Consider the following 21102-nt stretch of genomic DNA (forward strand, 5'->3'; position numbering starts at 1 on the left):
CCTGCCCCCTCAGCTCCAGCCTCCTGTGCCTGCCCCCTGAGCTGCAGCCTCCCCTGCCTGCCCCCGAGCTCCAGCCTCCTGTGCCTGTCCCCTCAGCTCCAGCCTCCTGTGCCTGCCCCCTGAGCTCCAGCCTCCTGTGCCTGCCCCCTCAGCTCCAGCTCCTCTGTGCCTGTCCCCTGAGCTCCAGCCTCCTGTGCCTGTCCCCTCAGCTCCAGCCTCCTGTGCCTGTCCCCTCAGCTCCAGCCTCCTGTGCCTGTCCCCTCAGCTCCAGCCTGCTGTGCTCATCCCACTCCTCTTCCTCACTGCTGCTGCCTGTGCCTCACTGCAGTGAGGAGCAAGGCAGGCCTTGCCCAGCTGCAGTTGCCCAAACTGGGGAGGCTGTAGGAAGTGTTGGACATTTCCTCCCATCTTGGCTTTTAGTTATAATTGATTCTTGAGTTTTCCAGTTACACCATAGGAAAGATTTAAATGTAGACCTCTTGATTTGGATCCTACCTTGCAGTACATACTTAATTTTCTTTTCCTGTGGGTTTTTCCCCATTTTATGGCTCTGAAAGTTGCCAGGTTTTTTTACTCCTCATCTTCCCCCATGATTGTGAACTAACACCTCAAAGAAATCTGGCCCTTTTACACCAAGCTTACATTCTGCAGCAAGTTCAGAGATCTGTTCTGCCCATGTGGGGTTTGCCAGTACATGTGAATCCCAGATCTCATGAACTGATGTCTGCCATGATCATAAATCAGTTTTCTGATCCTTCTTGGGATGAGCTCTGTGTACTGCTGTGGTTCACTAACTCCAGTGCCTTGTGCAGATTGAAACTCGTGTTGCAAACAAAAATCCTATGTAATTATTTTAATGCTTGATCAAAAGTAAGTTGCCCTGCAGTACTTGTACTCAGCAGGCCATGCTTGAATGATTATTAGATTAAGTGTTAGTTTTATTTTTAAAACTGAGTATCTTCTGAACAGAGCTCACAGTGTGCATTCCTCTGGTCCTTTTGAAGTCTGTTTCTGACCTGCACAGTCTGTAAGTCAGGACCTGCCAGTTCTGGACCTTTGTGAGACAAATCTGTGCCTACTGAAAGAAATTATTCTCAATGTGCCAAGAATTTTTCTTGCTTGTAATAGAAGCAGAACTTGAAATAATATCCACAATGAACTGTTGTGCCACTTGTCTCTCAAAATTTTACTGACTGGTTGTGATAAAGAAAAAGGTTGGTTTGGAGTGACAGACATAAGGATCAGTAGTTATCTGAGAAGGGGTTGTCTGCAAGATTCTTGCAATGGTTTTATTTCATCCCCAAAATTTTGATTGATGTCATGTTGAACTCTTTAAATTTGGTCAGTTTCTGTAGCTGGATTCAAGTTGCTACAGTTCAGCTTTCAGGAAAGTAAAAGTTAATTCTGTGCCCAGAATTTGAACCTCTTTCTGTCTTTATCTGATGCCTCTCAAGCATGAAGTTCCCTGTTTGTTCCATCTGATGCAGCACAAGTGGCAGAGCAAAGAGCAAATTGGCCCGTGCACGGCAGAGAGGCTGAGCTGGAGATGCTGTGTGGGCTGGCATGAGCCCTGCTCCTCAGGCCCAGCATTCCTGTCCTGGGAGATGCTGTGGAGCAGGCTCATGGCCTGTGCACCAGCCAGATAAACAATCCCTTTGTTATCAAGCAGCCCCAGTCCTGTCAACAGAAGGGCTTCAGGGAGGATTTACCATAATCACACACATTTTTATCAAACCAGCCTGCAAGTGCTGCATGTGCAAATGGAGCAATAATTTGATATCCCTGAAGTCCAGGCTGCTGGAATCTTCTGCTCGCTGTACTTTGTTCTGCTCCAGCTGCAGCAGCCTCTCCTTAGAGCTGCTGCTCCTTAGGCTTTTGTCTCCCAGACAGTTAGGAACCCAGAGCACCATGCCCTAAACAGCTCTCCCTGACTCCAACCTGAGACTGAGCTGCTGCCTGCCCTGGGGCTTCCCAGCCAGGACTCTGCATCCAAACATTGCCCAGGAAAGCTGGAGGAGCTGGTAAAGTTACAGTCACTCAAAAATGGAGAGCATGAAAGTCATTGGACTGATCCCTGCTGAGTTCAGAAGTCAGAGTGAGGGAATTGTGTGGTAACTTGGACAACAGTGAGCTTGCACAAAACTTGTGGGTTCCTTTAGTTGGAGTTTGGCAACTGGCATTTCTTTTTATTTATTTATTTATTACCTTTGTTTTCCTGGGAAGTGGCTGTGTGTGTTCAGGGCATTTGTAGTGCACTGTGAGCAAAGAGTGCCACCCCATTGCCTTCACTTGCACAGACTAATCCTTAGTGGGAAATGTGATGGGAGAGGTGCACTCTCAGTGTAAAAGGTGCACTCTGTGTAAAAGTTCCAGTTGAACTTCTGACAGATTGAGAGCTGGAGTCCCAGTTGCACAATTGCCATCCCTATCAGGAGTCAGCAATGACATCTGGGAACGTCAGGGTTTCTGATGCCACGGTCCAGGCTCAGCTGCTCCTGTTAGGGGAATGTCCACACCAGACCAGTGACAACACCTGCCTTGTGTGGAGTCTGTCCCTTTGGGAGAGGCTGGAGCACCTCACAGCAACATCTTATTGGGACACAGAATGAATTCCCATCTTGTCCTTTCCAGCCTGACCAGTTTGTGTGCTGTTAGTGCTAATGCCATGTGCTGAGCTGATGCTGGATTTTGCATTTGGGCACAGGAAGCAGTGTGCTTGGTGTGGGTTGGGTGACACCCTGAACTGATTTGAGATTATTTCTGACAATTCACTCCTCTGTCTTTTATTCCCCCTCCCTCCTGCCATGCTGAAGGACTACGATGCTTTCTTCGAGGCGCGGGAGAACAACGCTGTGTACGCGTTCCTGGGCTTGACTGCCCCTCCTGGCTCAAAGGTGGGTGAGCACCTCCTCACAGGGAGCCTGTGGCTTCCTCCTCCTCCTCCTCTGCTCACAATAGGATCTGGTGCATGTGCTGTCATTGCCCCCATCAATCTCCCTGGGAGATACTCATATTCTAGAGGCTCTCAGGCTTCAGTTTCAAAAGTTTCTTAATATTTGTACTGAAGAATGCATAAGAAACCTAGCTGAAAAAAATTACCACAAAATCAAAGAATGTTTTCAATTCAGTAAAAAAAATTAATTCATGTGAAATTTTGATGAGATTTTTCTACTAGAAAATCCCTTGAAACCAGAGTCACTGTTTCTGAAATAACATGGTCTTGCTTCAGAGTAATTTTTTCCTCTGGCTTGTTATCCAAAGCTTATTTTCCTTTGCCAATTACGAACTGGGTTACTGCTTTGTGGATGCAATGGGCTGGAATTCTCCTTTTGATTTTGATAGGATAAGACAAGCCTGCTTTATACGTTTCACTTGACAGCAGCAGGATCCTCCAGGTCACTTCCAGCTTTCCTGTTCCAGTGGATTAACACGCCGCTCCCTTTCAGCTTTACTCATGTACGAGCCGAAGGTCGTGCTGGGCACATCACTAAGAGACCTAATTTTAAAGGTGGATGGTGACCCATGAGCAGGGAGCACTGCAGGTTGTGGGGCAGACAGAAGCAGTTTTGGGAGCCACATTTCCAGCAGTAGCTCCACTGGGGATGGTGTGATGAGAAAAAATTGCCTCGTGCAGAGCTGCCCAGAGCAGCTGGGATCTGCACCCCAGCATTACCCACTGCTGGCATCAAACCAGCTGCACACAGTGCCACAGTCCTGGTGAAGTTCCTTGGAACATCTGCACTTCACTGCTCAGCAGAGTGTGCAGGATGGAGCCAAGGAACCAGGGAGCAATCCTGAGACTGTGGGATGCAGGGAAGCTCGTGCCTTTCCCCTGGGAAGTGCAGTGGTACCAGAGAGCAGCTGCTGCCATAACAAATCAGGTCACCTGTATCAGTAACGTTGGGAACGTCGCTGCTTCCAGACCCGCTGGCTGGCAGGAGCTCTGCTTCTGTCCTGAGGGATGCTCCAATTCTGTCCTCACCTAAGGAAAAGGTGAATTTTAAACAGGAGAGATAGAGCACAGCTGTACCCTGCTGAATTTCCATCTTGTGTTGGGCTGATGACAGTAAATAACCTTTGCAGCAGTGACCTTGTACCCCTTGTGTCCTGCTCTGGGGCTGACTTTGGGAATCCCTCCCACAATTAGGATGTCCAGTCAAGTTGGTTGCAGGCTGCTGAGGGGGGTACAGAGATTTGTAGGTGCTGAAAATGATGTTTCCTGCATAGCTGTGTACAGCTTGGATATAATGCTATAGGGAATGACATGGTAACTGCAGAAAATGGCAGGAGGCTGGGAGCAGCCTTGGCAGGAAACCTCCATTGGATGCCATCAGGAGAGATTTGGGAAGTTATCTGACTCTGAACACAAAGGTTTGATATCAGTGCTAAACAGGACTGGTTCAGAAATGAGCATGGTAAATTCAGGTAACTATTTTCTGAGCCCTGGTGGTTTGGTTTGTCCTTTGGATCTACAAACTCTGGAAAAGGCTGGCCTTCAGTTTTTCTTAAACATCTCTACTTCAAGCAATATGAGTGGGTTTTAAAGGGAGAGGGTTTTGTGAGTTAAAAGCTATGTTTAATTATTTATTTATTATGGATTTAAGGACTGAGAGGATGCTCAGTGAGGGGCCTTGAGGGAGAAATAAGGAAAAGTATGAAAGAGGGACAGTGTCAGGCCTGGAAAACTGAGCCTCTCCCAGATAACCTGGAGGCCTATGCCCAAGGAAATGGAATTTGATGTCCAAGAAAAATAGGTTAGCAGGTTACCTGTTCCAACCTTCCTGGGCTTGAGGGAAATACCAGGAATCCTCTCCAGCTTTCCAGTGCCTGTTCTGAAGAAATGTACTTTGTATTGAAAAAAAACCCCAACCAGTGAGGTGCCACCATTGCAGTGCCCTGGGCTGGTTACAGGAGTCGTTACAAAGCCAAGGGAACCTTCTCCTCTTTCTTACCATTCAAAGAACCACTTGTCTTTTAGAGAGTATCAAACACACTGCTTTTTTTCCAGCTCTGTATCTCTTTTTGATCTTCTTTTCATTGCTCACCTGCTTTTTGTGCTGTGGATGGCCAGGATGTCCTCACACGAGGCCTGTGGGTGCACGGTGACATCTGAGCCCTGGTGACATCCTGGCCCTGCTCTCTGAGCCATGACAGGCCAGCAGAGCAGAGCACAGGCCAGCAGAGCAGAGCACAGACCAGCACAGCAGAGCACAGCAGCTCCAGCCAGGCTCTTCCCACGCCCTGGGTTCAAAGGCAGGATGAGGGCAGTTAGCCAGGACAGCCAGAGTGAGCCACACATCCAAGATACAGAGATACACGTGGGACTTCCTGCCCTGCAGGCTGGGGTCACCCACTGTGTCTCCTCCTAAAAAAATCATACAGACTTCTTGGAAATTCCCCTCCTAGTCCTTTCTCCTCATTTGTTTTGTTTATGTAGCAATGCTGGGTCATGGAACAATGATATTGAATCTGTTATCTTGAGGATTTGTGTGCAGTCATAAAAGCAAATGGCTCCAGCACATCTTGGCAGATGTTGAACTTTGTCCTTTCAAATAAACCAGGCTTGTCCCCACTGAGGTGCTGCACTGAGGGCACTGGGAATTCATTTCTGATTCATTTCCTTCTAGGTCATGGTGCTGCTGGCAGGTAATTAAATTAATCTGCAGTCAAAAGTACACTCGGAGAAACCAAAGGGAAATTCCTTCTGCATTTCTTCTGTTGTCATTCTGTTCCCATTTGTGATCACCTTACAAAGGCTGAAAGAAGATTGAAAAATGCAGGTTATTGTTTTATAGTGTTCCTTTGGAAACATGCTGAGAAACTACTAACATGTAATTGTTCTTTGCTGTTTCAGGAAGCTGAAGCACTGGCCAAGCAGCAAGCGTGAATTTCAACTGCCTTAAATGTCTGTAAAGGGAATTTCCACAGCTTTTTATAAAATAGTCCAACTGTCTCTGCTTCAAGAAATGTAGATGTGATTTCTAACATTTGATTGGTGCTTGCAGCATTCACTGTCCATAACACAAATTGAACACAGGATGGAAATGGGAATTTCAGGGTAGGGAGCAGGAGTGGGTTCTGATGGAAGCTGAAGCAATCAGACATGAATGAGTTACATTTAGTTTAAACTGTCCTGGCAATTCATCCATTTTGTGTAAACTTAAAGAAACTATTTTAGTACTAAAAAAGCAGATGGGTTTTACCTAGAGATCCAACTATTTAAACTATGGAAAACAGCATCTAAAACCTCGTCAGATACTAATTTAGTGCCTGAGTTGCCTCAAAAATGTTACTGAGTTACACAGTAAATTTTCAGTGTCTTTCCTGGTTTCAGATGAATTTGTAGGTGGTACTGTGTAGTTTAACCATTGTAGTCACTTTGGAAAGTTGTGTTTGTCTTCTGTAGAATGGATATTTAAGGTTTGTATTGTTACACAGTTGTACAGGTGATAAACCCCCCACAAACCCCATGTACTCTCATTTAAGGGATCTGTGTGGGCTCTTTGGACAGAAAGGGCAATGGACACAGGTCCCTCCAGCTGCCTAAGCACGAGCAATGACACATCTGGGGCAAGATTCAATGTTGCAAACAAGCCAAAACAGCCAGAAATGGCCTTTCCTTACCTGTGTAAGGGTGAAAGCCTTTAATGTATTTCTCTACAAAAATACCAGTTCACACTGCTTAGAGCATTAAACATCTCACTGCATGTTCAAGTAGCCATTAGGTTCATATAGTATTTTTTCAAATGAAGAAATAAATGTTTGAATAGCAAAAAGTTATTGTAATTAAACAAGACTTCTTTTTTTTTAAGGTATAAAAACTTAATTTCCATTCTTATTGCCATATCATAAAACTATAATAGGAATTTCAAATCTCTCAGAGTCTTGTGTGGATGAATTTACCACGTGCAATATTAACCTGTGTGTTCTCCCAGTGCTCATGAGGGAGCCTGTAATTCCTGACCATATTTTAATTCCTGATTTATCATTTTGGGAGCCTGGGAAGGAGGTGGAAGCTTGTGCTTACAAAGCAGCACAGCATCACAAGGCTGAGGGATGGATGGATGGATGGATGGATGGATGGATGCTGCCTTACCTTAAAGATTAACACACACAAAACTGTGCTTTTTATTAACACCTTTTGTCAGGAGTTACTGCAGTTCTGTGAAATTTAAGGCCTTTTGGGGATGGAAGTTTCGTTATGTTTTAAATCCAGCATCAGATTATTGTTGTTCACTATGATTTCATCTTTCTGAACGAGGTTGTTTTTCTTTCTTAATATTGGCCAAAATCTTTCTCTGTGTCTAAATTCCTGCTCAAGTTTTTGGGAATACTAAGTGAAGGGTGGTGAGGAAAGTGGGATTTGACACACAAGTCTCTGTACCCACAGCAGTTTGCTGTGCTTCCTGTGCACATTTGGTGAATTCCAGCCATTATTTTGGAGAAGCTGTAACTAAAAGTAGCTGCCAAATTCTGTCAGTTCAGCGACCCAAAACATTCTGAAACGAGGTCAATCCCTGTCTCAACGGTCAAGAGAATTGCCAAGTTTAAGAAAGCAAAGTCACTGCCCTCGTCTGTCCCCCCCTTGCCATATGGGAGCATTCAAACTGTATCAGCATTCCTAAGGCAGCTCTGGCGAGCCAGGCTGAATTATTCCTTTGTCCGGGGAACAAGGCACCAACACAAACTGAAAATACCCAAAATCTCTTTGTTGTGTGTGTAAAACTTGAGTTTTTTGATGCAGATCTCTTGCATGACTTTAGGAGTGCCAGGAATCTGTTACCTCTGTGCTGGTTTTCTGTTTCCATGGGTGCAAGAACTGAATTTGTTCTTTTCTTTCTTATTTTTTTCCTATGTAGAAAGCAGGCCTTGAGGATTTAACCTGTATGTTAACCATTCCTGTATCATTCCAATAAAGTTGGTTTAGAACACTTTCTCACTCCATGACTTGTTTGCATGTTTTGTTCACAGTTTGAAGCTGAAATAAGTGAATTTTTCAGATGGAAATACTGCTTTTTAAAAGCTCAGGATTTATACAAGGTGAACATCAGGGATCTGCTGCTGAGAGTGAAGTTTGGATCTCTCACCTGTTGCAGCTGATGGGATTTAATTACTAAATGGGATTTAATTGAGGATGCACCTACCCAAAGCAGTGTGTCAAGGTTTGGGTTATTCCTCATTCTGCTTTCCCACTCCTTCCCCAGGGCAGGGACAGTCGGAAGTGGCTGGGACACAGCAGCTGCTCCCACACTCAGAGCTCACCCAGCCCTCCCCTGCTCATTCACAAACTGTAATTAATTAGCTTTGTGCTGCTCCCAGCAGGGAGCTGTGCTGTTTTCTATTTGTGTTGCCACAGGGCAGTGCAGGATAAATTTTAAACTAAAACTTCACTTACACCTTCCCTGTTTGCCAGGTAGGTCAGCTTCCTGCTTCATGTGCTGAAGTTCTGCACCACCTGCGAGATCTGCAGAGTTACAGAAACCACATTCGCTGCCTCTGACCTGCCCTGGGGTTTGCCCAAACTCCAGACTTCAGTTTGCATTGTCTGGTGAAAACTAATAACCTGATTTTTTCCAGAGTGGTTGGTAATTTGTGCAGGATCAGCTTCTGTGTGAGCAGCTGAAGCACAGCTAAGCACCATCAGGCACAGGGGAAAAGGGCCAGCAATGCCATTTCTAAGTTGTAATGAATCCCATTTACCCCCCGTGTATCCACTCCACTCATGCAACTCAGAAAAATCGCTGCTTTGCTTTTTTTTTAATTAAAAAAATCCTAAAAACCCAGTTGTTATTCATTAATGTAAAGTTCAATGAAAATAGTTTCCCAAAATCTTTAAAAACCAAGCTACACATGTGCATGCAATGTGTGACAACTTTCCCTACACCACATTGCTCAGATCCTGATCCCATGGCACAAATAAATCATTCTCAGTCGTTACCATTTACTGAGTTTCCTGCAGAAATATTCTGTGATTTATCCATATTCTGGGATCTTGGTAGAATGTTTTAGATTGAAGGGTTCGTTATGACGGTTTTGAAGTTTATTATTAAAAATTTTAGACTGCATTGGTAAACTTGCAGAAATTAAAAAGAATTTTAAAAGTTAAGGTGATGAAGTTGAAATTGCTGGATTACTACAGGTAAGCACAATAGTGAGTACTGAGTATGCAAAATACATATATTTAGTGGCAAACACACATATTTAGTAGAAAATATAAGTGTTGTATTCATGAGGTATCAGACTTGGCCCTGTATATCTTGTAACACGAATATACAGTAATTCATTATGTATATTATTTTATATATATTTATAAATATTTATACACATACAGAATATAGTAAGTAATATATAATTCTTATGCTGTGATTCCTTCTCTTAAAGGTTAGTTTATTGTAAATATCATCAGGAACTCGTCCATTTCACCATTTTAATTTGCTCACTATTTCAAAATCCTTAATAAAAGGAAACCAGCACATCATTAATCCACTGTCAGCATCACTGTAATTCCCACGTGGCCTCAGTTCTTTCCGGAACCCTTTCCCAGCAGGCAGAGAAGGTTATTTTATTTACACGGAGCGAAGTGGATCGCACACACATTTCCCAGCCAGGAGCTGCCCGAGTCCCGCCCGCCCGCTCTGAGGGGCCGCAATGGCGCCCGGGCCCGCAGCGCCGCCGCGCGCGCCGTTGCTGCGGCAACCAGCGGCCACTCAGCGGCCGAGGCGGGCTCGTCCCTCCTTTCTATTGGGTGGTACCGCTGTCAGTCATCATTAAACCCCGCCTCTCTTCTACTTAAGCCGCGCCGGGTGCGGTGGGTTGTGTGGGAGGAGTTCGTCTGGGGGGGGGGCGGTGTTGGAATGAAATTCCTTTGGAATGGGAAATAAAGCGCCGCAGCCGCCGTGATTGGGAGAAAAACCACAACATACGACACGATTTCTCACATCAAACCTTTCAAACCAGTCAGTATCTGTGTCATGTTTATGTGCATGCAAAGTGCACAGCCTGTGCTGAAAGAGGAGACTTCATTTACATGCAGCCATAGTTCATATAGTATCATTCAGTGTAGTAGAATTTTCTCCATATATGAATGATATGAGTAATTTTTTATTCTTTTTCAATGTATAGTCAGCTCTAAATTGTGACATCCTTGTCTGCTGTTTATCCTAAGTGCAATTTGTTCTCAGCTTCTGAACGGACTTTGGTTCTATCTCATTCTGACTTTATTTTTGTAAATAAAAGGGAATTACTTTCTGGTGAGATCTAATTGAGAGAACACATTGATTTCCTTGGCTATTGATGCATTTACCACCTGAATCCCAGACTGGTTTGGGTTGGAAGGGATGGTAAAGCTCATCTCATTCCACCCCCACCATGGGCAGGGACACATTCCATAGATCACATTGCTGGGTATGAAATGGAAGTTGATTAGCTTTTAATCACCCCGCACAAATTACCTGACTTGATTTCTTCCTCTCTGTTACTTTTGTGTCTTGTTGAAACAGCTGCACAAAAATTCCAGCTGCAGCTGGCACTAATTGCAAGCTTGGTGAGCTTTAAAACTGGTTGGAATTTGATCCACCCTGGTTCCTGCCCCCAAGGGCTGCGGGCAGTGACTCTGCTGGAGTCCCAGCCACACCTTCTGTGCAGAAATTGCTCATGTAACATGATTAAAAAATCAGCTAATTTTGAACAGCTTTTAAATATTAAATGAGTTTTATATCAATTTGGTGGGAGTAAAAATGGCTTTCATTTTGCCTCCATAAAAACCTGAAGTTTTTCATGAAATGCAGGAGAAAATGAGGGAAGAGAGATAACTTTACAGACTTCATTGAACCTGTATGGCCAGAATTACTCCAAACCTAATTTCCAAGGCACAACATGATTTCCCACTGACAGAGGGCAGGGTTAGATTGGATATTAGGAAGAAATTCTTCCCTGTGAGGATGGGGAGGCCCTGGCACAGGTTGCCCTGGAAGCTGTGGCTGCTCCATCCCTGGATGTGTCCAAGGCCAGGTTGGACAGGGCTTGGAGCAGCCTGGGATGGTGGAGGATGTCCCTGCCCATGGCATTGATGATAATTTTTGTCTTGCTTCTGTCATTAAACAGTGTATTTTTAGAATCTTTTGTCTTGTACTTAGACCAGATTCAGCTTCTGCTTCGTTGGGTTTTTTTAAATTCGGAGAAAAAAGGAAATTTCGAAAAGTCACCAACAGAAAACTCTCCAGACTGTCTGTGGGCTGGATCCTGTGCTGAGGGGAGGGCTCAGTGCCTGAGCTTGGCTTCAGCTTGAAGAGGACACCTAAAACCACCATGGGAAGTGCCAGAGGTAATTCTTTAACCCCTAAAGAGCAGGTTTGGTCAAGGAGCATCACGACTGTGCAGGGCTGTCCCTTGGCTGCTGCCTTCAGGTTGGCACATTGTCCTGTTTGCCAGTCACAGACACAGGGTATCTCACCAAAATCCGGGGGAAAGGAAGTTGCCAACTTCCTCCCCATGAGTGGCACATCACCAGACTCTAAATTTAGCTGCCTGTTTCCAAAGGGGAAGTGGTGCAAGTCCGCAGGTCAGCTGAGCAGCACTGAGCTCCTGCCAGTGGAAGTGTTGGTGGAATTCGGTTCCGATTTCAGCCCCGACTCTCTGCTCCTTCCCCGAGCCCCGTTCTGGCTGTCAGCAGCTCCTCAGCATCACACCGTGGTCAGGAACATCTCAATTCATTTTCAAACATCCTCTTTTAGCTGCAGCCCTCTCTTTGTGTTCAAAAACCGCGCCCTCTCCCAGCGGGATCACTTCTGTTTTATGAGTTCAAAATGCTGGGGAGTTGCATCATGAGCACGTCAGGCTTCTTCTGCACAGGCAGCAGTGAGGAAAGGCTGGGGAACCGTCTGCCCCCTCCCAGCAGCTCTGCAGGACAGCTCTGGGCTCAGGGAAATCCATCCTGGACCCGGCTGGGCTTGGTGAGTTGGGCTTTTTGTGCCTTTTTCTTTTCCTTATGCTTTGTTCCAGAACACAGGAACCACTTATTTCATTTGGAGGAGACCGGTTTTTCCAAGATTGCCAAGTTTTAGCTCTTCATGAGCACTTTCAAAGCAATAAACCAAAATTATCAGCAGGTAAGGAGCTGGGTACCCTGAGGTCCTACAGAGCAGGGTAAGGACCTGGTTACCCATGTCCTACAGGGCACAGAGCTTTCCAAATTCCATGGATCTTTAGCAAGATTTAGACTGCCAATTCTTCTTTCTTTGGAAAATGATTTATCAAGTTCCCATAAGTGCTTAAGAAAGTGCTGCCCTGCTTTATGCATATGTAAATGACTCTGTAGATAACCAGGTCTGCTGCCTTTCCTGCCTGCTTTGGCCTGAAATTCCTGTGTTCCTTTCACCTTCTGTATCACAAAAATAAAGAACCCTACAAAAATAAAAAAAAACAAACAGTTGTGCTGTGCCAGTGTGTAAATTTTGGGGGAAAGGTGAAAATTTCCATCTCTCAAATAACTGAAGTTTTAGAATATTTCCTGGAAGGAGCATTGGGATTGAAAAGTGACCCAGTGTAGTGAGGAATTTCAAATATACCAGAGTATAGGGGCATGGTGAAAAGTGTTGAGCCACAAGCACGCTTTGGGTCTGTGGATACTTCAATTATGCAGAGATTTAAAGGATATTTAAAATAACTGAATGATTTTCTTATGTTCATGTTTCCCATTCTTTTATAAGAGCAGTGGTTCAGGTCAGACTCTTAATGTGAAGATTCCCATTGATTTTAACAGTAGGTGAATTGGAAAGGGATGATAAGGAACCATTAAGTGTAGTAAATTATTTTGAGACACTTTTCACTATTATCACTATTGAGGAAGGCAAATTAACTATTTCTGTCTTTTAAGTTCATCATTAAGAGGGACTCTAAACACATTTGATCTGCATTTTGAATACAGTTTTGTTCTATTTGCAGAACTCTCAGTTTCTTTTGAAGCTCCTTGGCACCTCACAGAAGTGCTCAAGTCAGAAATGCCTCTAAATATAAATATAGTCTTTATTTCCTTTCTATGTCACCTCTTTAGGTCTTAGAAATGGTTGTCTTGTAATGGAAAACATTGATTAATTACTGATGATATTGATACAGACAAGTAAAATGATTCTGCTGATTTTTACAGCTTACAAAGTGCAATCTGTCTGAAGTAGCCACGATGAGGAAGAGACCTGGCAGCAGAAGGGATGTTACAGATGAAGCAGCTGATTAAAGCCCTTCCTGTACCTTCAGAATGATTTTTGTGGACATGGTAAAGAGGAAAAGCATGCAGCTTAATGTTTGCTAAAAATAAATGCTTGGGAGGGAAGGAAAAATCACTGTCTTTGTGAGAAGTGCACTGGTCATCAGTGCACTTCTCACAAAGACAGTGATTTTTCCTGATTAGTAAAAATAACAATAATAGCAACAATAATAATATAATTATTCTATAATAGTTGTTGAATAATAGTTGTTGCTGTTGTGTTGTGCCTGTCTCTCCATTCCAGGGCTCCATGGAACTCTGGTGATCCCTGCTGCTCACACTTGTCACCATGCTGGCAGAAGGCATCCTAACGAGGCTCATCTACAGAGAAAGCTGTCATCAAGATAAGCCTCGCAAATCCCCTGCATCCCAAAAGGCCAAAGAGGGAATCTGGAGACAGAAACTTGTAGACATCCCAAGAATTAAAGGCTTTGCTGATGGATGTGAGAAGCAGGAGGAGCTCTCTGCCAGAAGCAGCAAAGTGGAAGCCGGGAGCAGCCCCCGATGGGGATCCATAGGGAAGGAGCCTGCAAAGGATCAGGGAATGCTGGTTAAAGGCACTGCATCCCCAGCTGTACACATCCCCAGGAGAGGAGGGAGCCTGGACGAGGTGGATTTGTACAGGTCCTGGCCATGCAACAGCATTTACCAGAACTACCCTGACCTGCAGATCGGGGGGGACCGCGTGGGGGGCCCCACGTGTGACTCGGGCTGTGTCCTGGACCACGGGTGTGATGAGCTCCCTGATGGGCCTGTGCTGCTCTCCATAGACATTCCCCTGGGTCAGTCCCCTCTCTGTGAGCATCCCAGAAAGCCCACTGGGGTGTCCCTGCCTGGAGATGAAGCTGGAGAAAGGAGCCTCCTGCTCAGCGAGGAGCCCCTGTCCAACTCCGCGCTCAACAAGTACATGGAAGCCAAAGTGGCAGAGCTCTACAAACAGTTTTTTGAAGAAAGCCTGGCCAGGTGTGGTTCCATAACAAACCTGCTGACCTGCAGCTGGATAAGGAACAGCCTGGACCAGATAAGTGTTCAGATCTCCCAGGAGCAGAACATAGAAACCTCCAGAGCCAGAGGAGCCCTCCTGCACTCGTTGGCTTTGTTCAGCTCCCGCAACGCTCCCAACAGGAACAGCTCCGAGTTCAGCACCCCAAACCTCCAAATCTCCAACACAGGGGCTGCAAAATGGAGCTGCAGGGTGGAATTCACATCCTGACTGAGCTGCTCAGCTCAGGAGAGGGATGGGATTCAGGCATGAGTGATTCACTGCAAGGATTAGGTTGGGAAATGGAAATATTTGCACACTACACTTGTTCTAGTTAATATTTTAAGTCTTAAACCCCTTTGGTAGGAGGACAAGTAAAGGTCATTGTTTTCTGGTTTTTAATGTGGAATTTGAAATTAATTTCTCTCAAAAATACTGGTTAATCATGTTTTTATAATATATATAGAATCATAGAACTGTTGAAGTTGGAAATGACCACTGAGATCAAGTCCAACCATTAACACAGCACCACTAAATCATGTCCTCAAGTGCCACATCCACACATAAAAGCATTAATTTTCTGCAAAATCAGCAAGCAAAGATGACTGCAGCATTCCTGAAAAAATAGTGCAAGATTCCTGCATCTTCATTTGGAAATTTAAATGCAGATTTTCATATGGAAATACTGCTGTTTAGCACTGAAACACATTTTCTCCCTTTGCTCTTGCTTCTCAGCAAATATTTCAGCTGGAAATTATTCATTATGTCACCACTACAAAATGATAGATGAATTGGACTGTTACCTGCTCTGCAGAATTTTTTTTTTTCCTAATAAAGTTTCTTGTTGGTTTTTTTGCTTGTGGTTGGTGTTTTTTTGTTTGTTTGTTTTAATCTTTATTTCTTGGGCATTTCTTAAAATCATCTGTGAACTCAAAGAAAATATCAGCAGGACTGAGAAAAAACTGCTCCTGAGGGAAAAGTGATCTGAGTGGGCAATGAAAGGACTTCTCTCTCTTTATTAAAATGACAGGGAAAGATAATTCCTGATAAGGAAACAAATTAATAAAATCAGACTCATACACATCCAAGACGTGACTGGTCCTTGCCTGATCCAAAATTCCCACTGACCTTGGTGCAAGGAGTGTGAGCAGTACTGAATCCCATCCTTGCTTTCTAGGAGCATGGCAGGAAAAGGATGATTTGCTTCCCTTGCGTTGCCCTAATTCCATGTATGTCTCATTAATCTCCTCCTCAGCATTCAAAATCAGGCCAGGAGTCCTTTGGAAGAGGCCAAATGACTTCATTAAATTTCAGAGGAGCGCAGGGTGGGCAGAGCTCTCCAGATTTCCTTGGTGGAGGTGCAGAGAACAATTTAACTGGGGCTGGGATGGGAAATGTTCCAGAGGGCAGCAGCAGCCAAAGGCTCTGCAATTACCATAGCAAGAAGTGCTCCGTGCCATTTGCGCTGCCGTGCCCCAGCCCTTGCTTCCCCCTGGGATCCTTTTACAGGGCAAGCCAAAGTCTGGAAAGGAGTTAATTGCACGAGGTTCTTCCTCAGGAAATGAGGAAGTCGGAGGTTAAACCTGAGCTCCAGGCTGGGGTGGTTTTCTGTCCTTGCCAGCGCTGAGGAATGCGTTGGAGGAGCCCTCTCTGCTCTGCTGCTCTCCCCAGCCCCAACCCAGGGATTAAAACCAATGGATCAACAGCAGCTGCTGCTCTGGGACAGTCCCTGATGGATCTGCTGCTCCATCCCCGGGACAGAAACGGAGTGGCACAGGAGAAAACAACACATAAATAATGAGAGTTCACCAAAACCTGAGGTCGCTGGGAAGTTGCGTTCATCCCAGCCCTTCTTAGGACTGGTTTCAGAGCTTTTTTAAAAATTAATTTTATTAAATATGTGGGTAATTTTGGCTGGTATGAAAATAAAACCATGGGGCAATCCCTGATGGATCTGCTGCTCCATCCCCGGGACAGAAATGGAGTGGCACAGGAGAAAACAACACATAAATAATGAGAGTTCACCAAAACCTGAGGTCGCTGGGAAGTTGCGTTCATCCCAGCCCTTCTTAGGACTGGTTTCAGAACTTGTTTTTAAGTTAATTTTATTAAATATGTGGGTAATTTTAGCTGGAAGGAAAATAAAACCACATAACAGCAGTGTTTTGAGGAAAATAGGTAATTTAGACCACCCCAATGACCTGTGTTTTTACAGCACAAATGGAGGTGCAGGTAAATGCACATTGTTAATGTAAAGCACATTGTATTTTGTTATTCATTTTTATGTAGTTTTGCCCATGGAAAAATACTGTCCATGTTCTTTCCCCCCAGCATTTGTTAAACTGGTTTAACCCACAATTTAAGTAACTTCTCAAAATTAATTTCTCTCTGTAGGAAGAAAGATGTTGCTACAGAATACTTTTAGGGGCAAAATCTGTTAATTTCTAAAAAGATGAGACAAATACATTTATTACTAACTTAAATACTGTTTTAATTCAATTTTATTTTAATTGACATGTTGTAATCCATGACCTGCTTTGGATTTATTTATATTTGAAAGATGCTAAGTCCCATTATGACTTTGAGTAAAACTCCATCAGCTGCACTGGAGCTGTGCCCATTTTCACTAGGAGGAAAATGCCTCAGTGAACTCCAATTCCTTGGGGAAAATCCCTGGAAAGGTGCTTTTCCAGCCTGCTGAAGGGCAGCAGCTGGAATCCATTACCAAGGAAAGCAGTGCCATATTTTACAGGGCAGACATCCACGGCCAGATTCTGCCTGGAGTTGATTTTTATCCCCATGCCAGAAAATCTGACGTTGGAGGAGAAATACTGGCAGGGAATTTTTACCTTCATATCCAGCTCTCATTCTGTGTTCCCACAGAGGAATATTCACCAGGTCCTGGGACCCAGCCCCTGTAGAAAGCTGGACTCTTTATTTACATTTCCCCAATTAATCCTGCAGACAGGATGTTCCCCAGCCTGCCTCAGTTGTGGGAATTAAACCCCTCTAGAAAGTGACTTCATCAACCTGGAGGATAATTAGGATTTTTATACATTACCAATTTTTCTGAGACTTATTAAATAGTCAAATGGTGATATCTAGTGGTGGTTTCCTTTAGTACCTTCCAGGTCAGGATTTCCAGGGATTTACAACCATTTTGCAATGAAATCTCAAAGTCTGTCTTTCTCTGGAGGGAGGATTATTTCTCATAAAAAGAATGCCCAGGTGTGCAGAACAACAACTTCCATCAATTAATGTTCTATTTCAGTTAAAATAAAGAAAGACTTAAAGCCTGCAAGGCCAAACCCTTCATTTTGTGACAAAAAATTCTGACTGTCAGAAAAATCTCAAACACCAAATATTTGTATTTTTCATTCATCTCTCTTTTAATCAGGAAAAAGCTGTTAAACAAATGAAGCTAAATCTGAGTGGCTTATTTTTTCACCTGAAATGTAAAATATTAAACTACTTTTAGTGGGTTGAAATCTGCTTTTTAGCAGAGTGTTCTTTCTTGCTCTCCACCAGTTTATACATAGCGTGGCAAAACTGATTTTTTTTCTGCTCTGTTTTGTTCCTGTTTTAAATACAGATTTCAACAATCCAGATATTTGATTGTAATTACCCTAATTTTCTTTTCTTTACCAGAACATCCTCACCATTTAATCCTTGCCTGCTTTTCTTTTGAGTTTATTTATTTGTGATAATCCCACAAATCTGTTGGGAATATAAATCACTTGTGAGGGTCAGGTGTTGTTTGGTAAATGAGTGCCCAGGTGCTAATGAACCTTTCACTCCCATATTCACCATCATGGGGGGGGGGAAATAAAAGGGTTTAGTGTGGAGCTGTGAATCCCAGGAGGTTGAAGATTTTTCCTTTTCCATCCTGGTGCATGTAGGGCTTGTGGATATTCCCCTTCATTTGGGAGCTGTGCTCTTGGGAAGGTAAAAAATCTGGAGGAATATTTGAAATACTGGAGCAAAGTGGGAGCAGATTTGTGTGTGGAGCTGAGTTATTGAAACTTGTTGGGAGTTCTGTGTGATCTGTGTCCATCAAGGCTTTGTTTTGCTCGGGATGTTTGCTTGGGGCTCTCTTTGGAGCAGGGAATTTGTTGCTATTTTTACAGCCCTTTAAACTGCAATGCCTTGGGAACAATGTGGCATCTCAGCACTTTCCTGGGGGTTCCTTTGGTGAGTGAGGAGCTTCCCCTGGAGAAGGGAAGCTGCAGCACCCTGAGGAGCTGGGGCTGAAACCACCCCCAGAAGAAGAACTGGGGCTTGCAGGGGTTTTTTGTGTCCCACCACTGCTGCTCCTCCTTGAGGGTGAGTGGGAACAGCATCTTCCCTAAGTGTGGCTCTGGGATCTGTGGAACTGGATGATTTTTGAGGTCCCTTCCAACCCAAACCAGTCTGCCATCCCATGATTTTTTTATCTTTCCTCTCTTTCTCCCCACACTGGTACAGGAAGGGTTTTCCTGCCTCTTGCTCCTGTGTTGGGGCACAGAGGCTTTGCTTTCCTGGGCTCTGGTTTGCTATTTTGGGATCCTTCATCCTCCTCAAAAAAGTTTCTAATTTTGTGCAATAATACAATTTCCTAATCTGCTGTGTTGCTGTTTCTTGTTCTCATTCCCCATCTGCAGTGATTACACACTTCTGTTTTCCATTGCCAAATTTCCAAGACCCATGGACCATTTATTCCCTTTCTCTTTGTAGCTCAACCATACAAAGTTGATATTTCAATAATTAATTACTAATCTGAGAGGTAACAAAAGTTAACAAAGATGAGTGAGAGAACATCCAGACCTGCTGCTATCACTTTTTTTTTTTTCCTTAAGCTGTGTTGGTTCTTTGTTTCAAATCAGTGAGATTTATGAATGCAATGGAATAGGGAACAGAACTGCAAATTAATTTCTTAAAAATCTTGCCTTGAAGTTTTAAACTACCAAATTTTGTTCCTCTTTCTTGGTAATTGAATTATAAAAAACCCTTCCTAAAATAGAAAGCAAAACGTTCATGTTGCCCACGTTAAATTAATACAAATCAAGAGTGTGAAATGCTGTGTATGGATATTGGTGCTGATGTTTGCACAGCTCTGCTCCAGCTCAGCCATCAAACAGCAAGGACAGGTCACTGATCACAGGCAAATGGCTTGGGGACAGTTTTATTGAATATTTTTATATAACAAAAGCATCCTTGGAAATAACCACCTGCTTATGTTTATTCCACTAAGAGAAACAAAAGGCTGGTAAAAGAATTCAGGGAACGTTTGGATTTCTCCTGACAATGTGTGGGACCAGGGTGTGGTGTCCCGGGGGCAGCCAATAAATGGGAACTGATGTCTACCCTGAGGTGAAATCCTTTAATTAAATATTCCAGATCTCATTATAAAGGAGGCAGAATGTGCTCACACCTCTGCTGAGATGTATTCTTTTAACTTGCTCCTTATCAATATTCCAGCTGCTCCGTGTAGCTCTGTTTGAATCCTCCTCCAACCCAGGTTTCTGGCTGGGATCCCTGATGCTCTGTTGAACCTCAGCCTGCCTGGGCGCCCGCAGGGCTCCCCACTGTCTGCAGCCCCAGGTCACTTCTCAGTGTCCCCATGGCTTGTGATGTGCTGGCGGGCCCCACGTGGTGCCTCGGGGGTTTCCAGGGTTTCCTCTTCCCGCTGCCCCCAAGAGCTGTGGGTGGGATCCTTCCCAGAAGGGGAAGTGGGATGGGTGGCTTGGAGCTTTTTAGGGTAAGCTTAAAAAAAAAAATAAAAAATGTTTACTTCTAAAAAGGGGAAAAAAAAAAAAAAAAAAAGAAGGTGGTAATACTCAAACATCTCCTGGGTGCTCCCAAATATCTGTCCCAGAGGAGCAGGAGTCTGAATTTTGGGCACTGATATCGCATCCCACAATATCTCCGTTCTTTTTTCATTCCACCAGGAGCAAGGTGCCCATCAGCACAATTGTGAGGATCAAAATCCAGCCTGGAGACTGAAAAATGCAGGGAAGAGCATCACATTAGGGGAAAAATGAAAGCCTGTCCATAAACATCAGATCAAATGTTGCTCACATGAAAAAGTGGATCAATAATATCAATAGCCATTACCAGAGGAACAGCACGAATTCTGTTATCATAGAACTTTGGAAAAACGTTTTGTCTTTGGCTTTTGGCTTGTTTGTAGGTAATATATAATGAACTTAGTGGTCTTATTGGTCTTTTCCAGCCTTAATGACTTTATAAGGCAGCTTTCTTTGAAAAATGAAGCATATTTTAAAATTATCCTCCCTGTTGACCTTCCTCAAATTCTGTCCCCGCTCTGCTGGGTTTTTTTCTGATTCCATCATTAAATAAATATAGATTCTACACACAAAAGCAGTTTCCAGGATGCTGTTGAACTGCAAGGCTTTTCCCCCCTCCAAGATGCAAACATTTTGATTTTGGCTTAAGGAAAGTGTAGGTGAGCATTAACTGTTTGCCTTTTTTTTTTTTGTAAGAATAGCAAAAGACAAAATGGATCATTTGGGGATGGAGGGGAATGGGAGGTTGGCAGAACTCCTTTCCCATGCTGCCAAATGGAACAAATCCTCAAACCCTTAAGTTTAACACCCAATATTTCAACAGAAAGAGGAAAATATGATGGCTTGGGACGTGAGCCCAGGCTCGGAGCTGCTTCCATTGCTCTTCCTCTGGCTAAATAATTCCTTAATTACTTCTTAATTGCTGTCAAGAGCACTGTTCTCCCTTCTTCAGAGTAATGACTGATTTCTTGTTAGATATTGGAAAGAATTCCCTCCCTGTGAGGGTGGTGTGGCCCTGGCACAGGTTTTCCAGAGAAGCTGAGGCTGCCCTGGAAGTGCCAGGAGATGGAGCT

At 44.0% G+C, this 21102-nt stretch overlaps 2 protein-coding genes across 2 annotated transcripts in view; both read left to right on the forward strand.

The window, feature by feature from the left end:
* The window catches only part of SH3BGRL (SH3 domain binding glutamate rich protein like), a 30309-nt gene extending 22370 nt beyond the window's left edge, over positions 1-7939 (forward strand). The window contains exons 3-4 of the mRNA XM_063170805.1: positions 2814-2894; positions 5855-7939. Of these exons, the coding sequence (XP_063026875.1) occupies positions 2814-2894; positions 5855-5887 (114 nt within the window). The 3' untranslated portion in view covers positions 5888-7939. The remainder of the gene's footprint in view (positions 1-2813; positions 2895-5854) is intronic.
* Positions 7940-11229: 3290 nt separating this feature from the next.
* Positions 11230-15052, forward strand: LOC134425934 (TLR adapter interacting with SLC15A4 on the lysosome-like). Its single transcript, XM_063170953.1, has 4 exons — positions 11230-11323; positions 11733-11951; positions 13145-13270; positions 13506-15052. The coding sequence occupies exon 4, from the start codon at positions 13551-13553 to the stop codon at positions 14472-14474; it is 924 nt and encodes a 307-aa protein (XP_063027023.1). The 5' UTR covers positions 11230-11323; positions 11733-11951; positions 13145-13270; positions 13506-13550; the 3' UTR covers positions 14475-15052.
* The last annotated feature ends 6050 nt before the right edge of the window (positions 15053-21102 follow it).

The sequence above is a fragment of the Melospiza melodia genome, chromosome 16 (assembly GCF_035770615.1).
Source record: "Melospiza melodia melodia isolate bMelMel2 chromosome 16, bMelMel2.pri, whole genome shotgun sequence".
In the NCBI taxonomy this organism is placed as follows: domain Eukaryota; kingdom Metazoa; phylum Chordata; class Aves; order Passeriformes; family Passerellidae; genus Melospiza; species Melospiza melodia.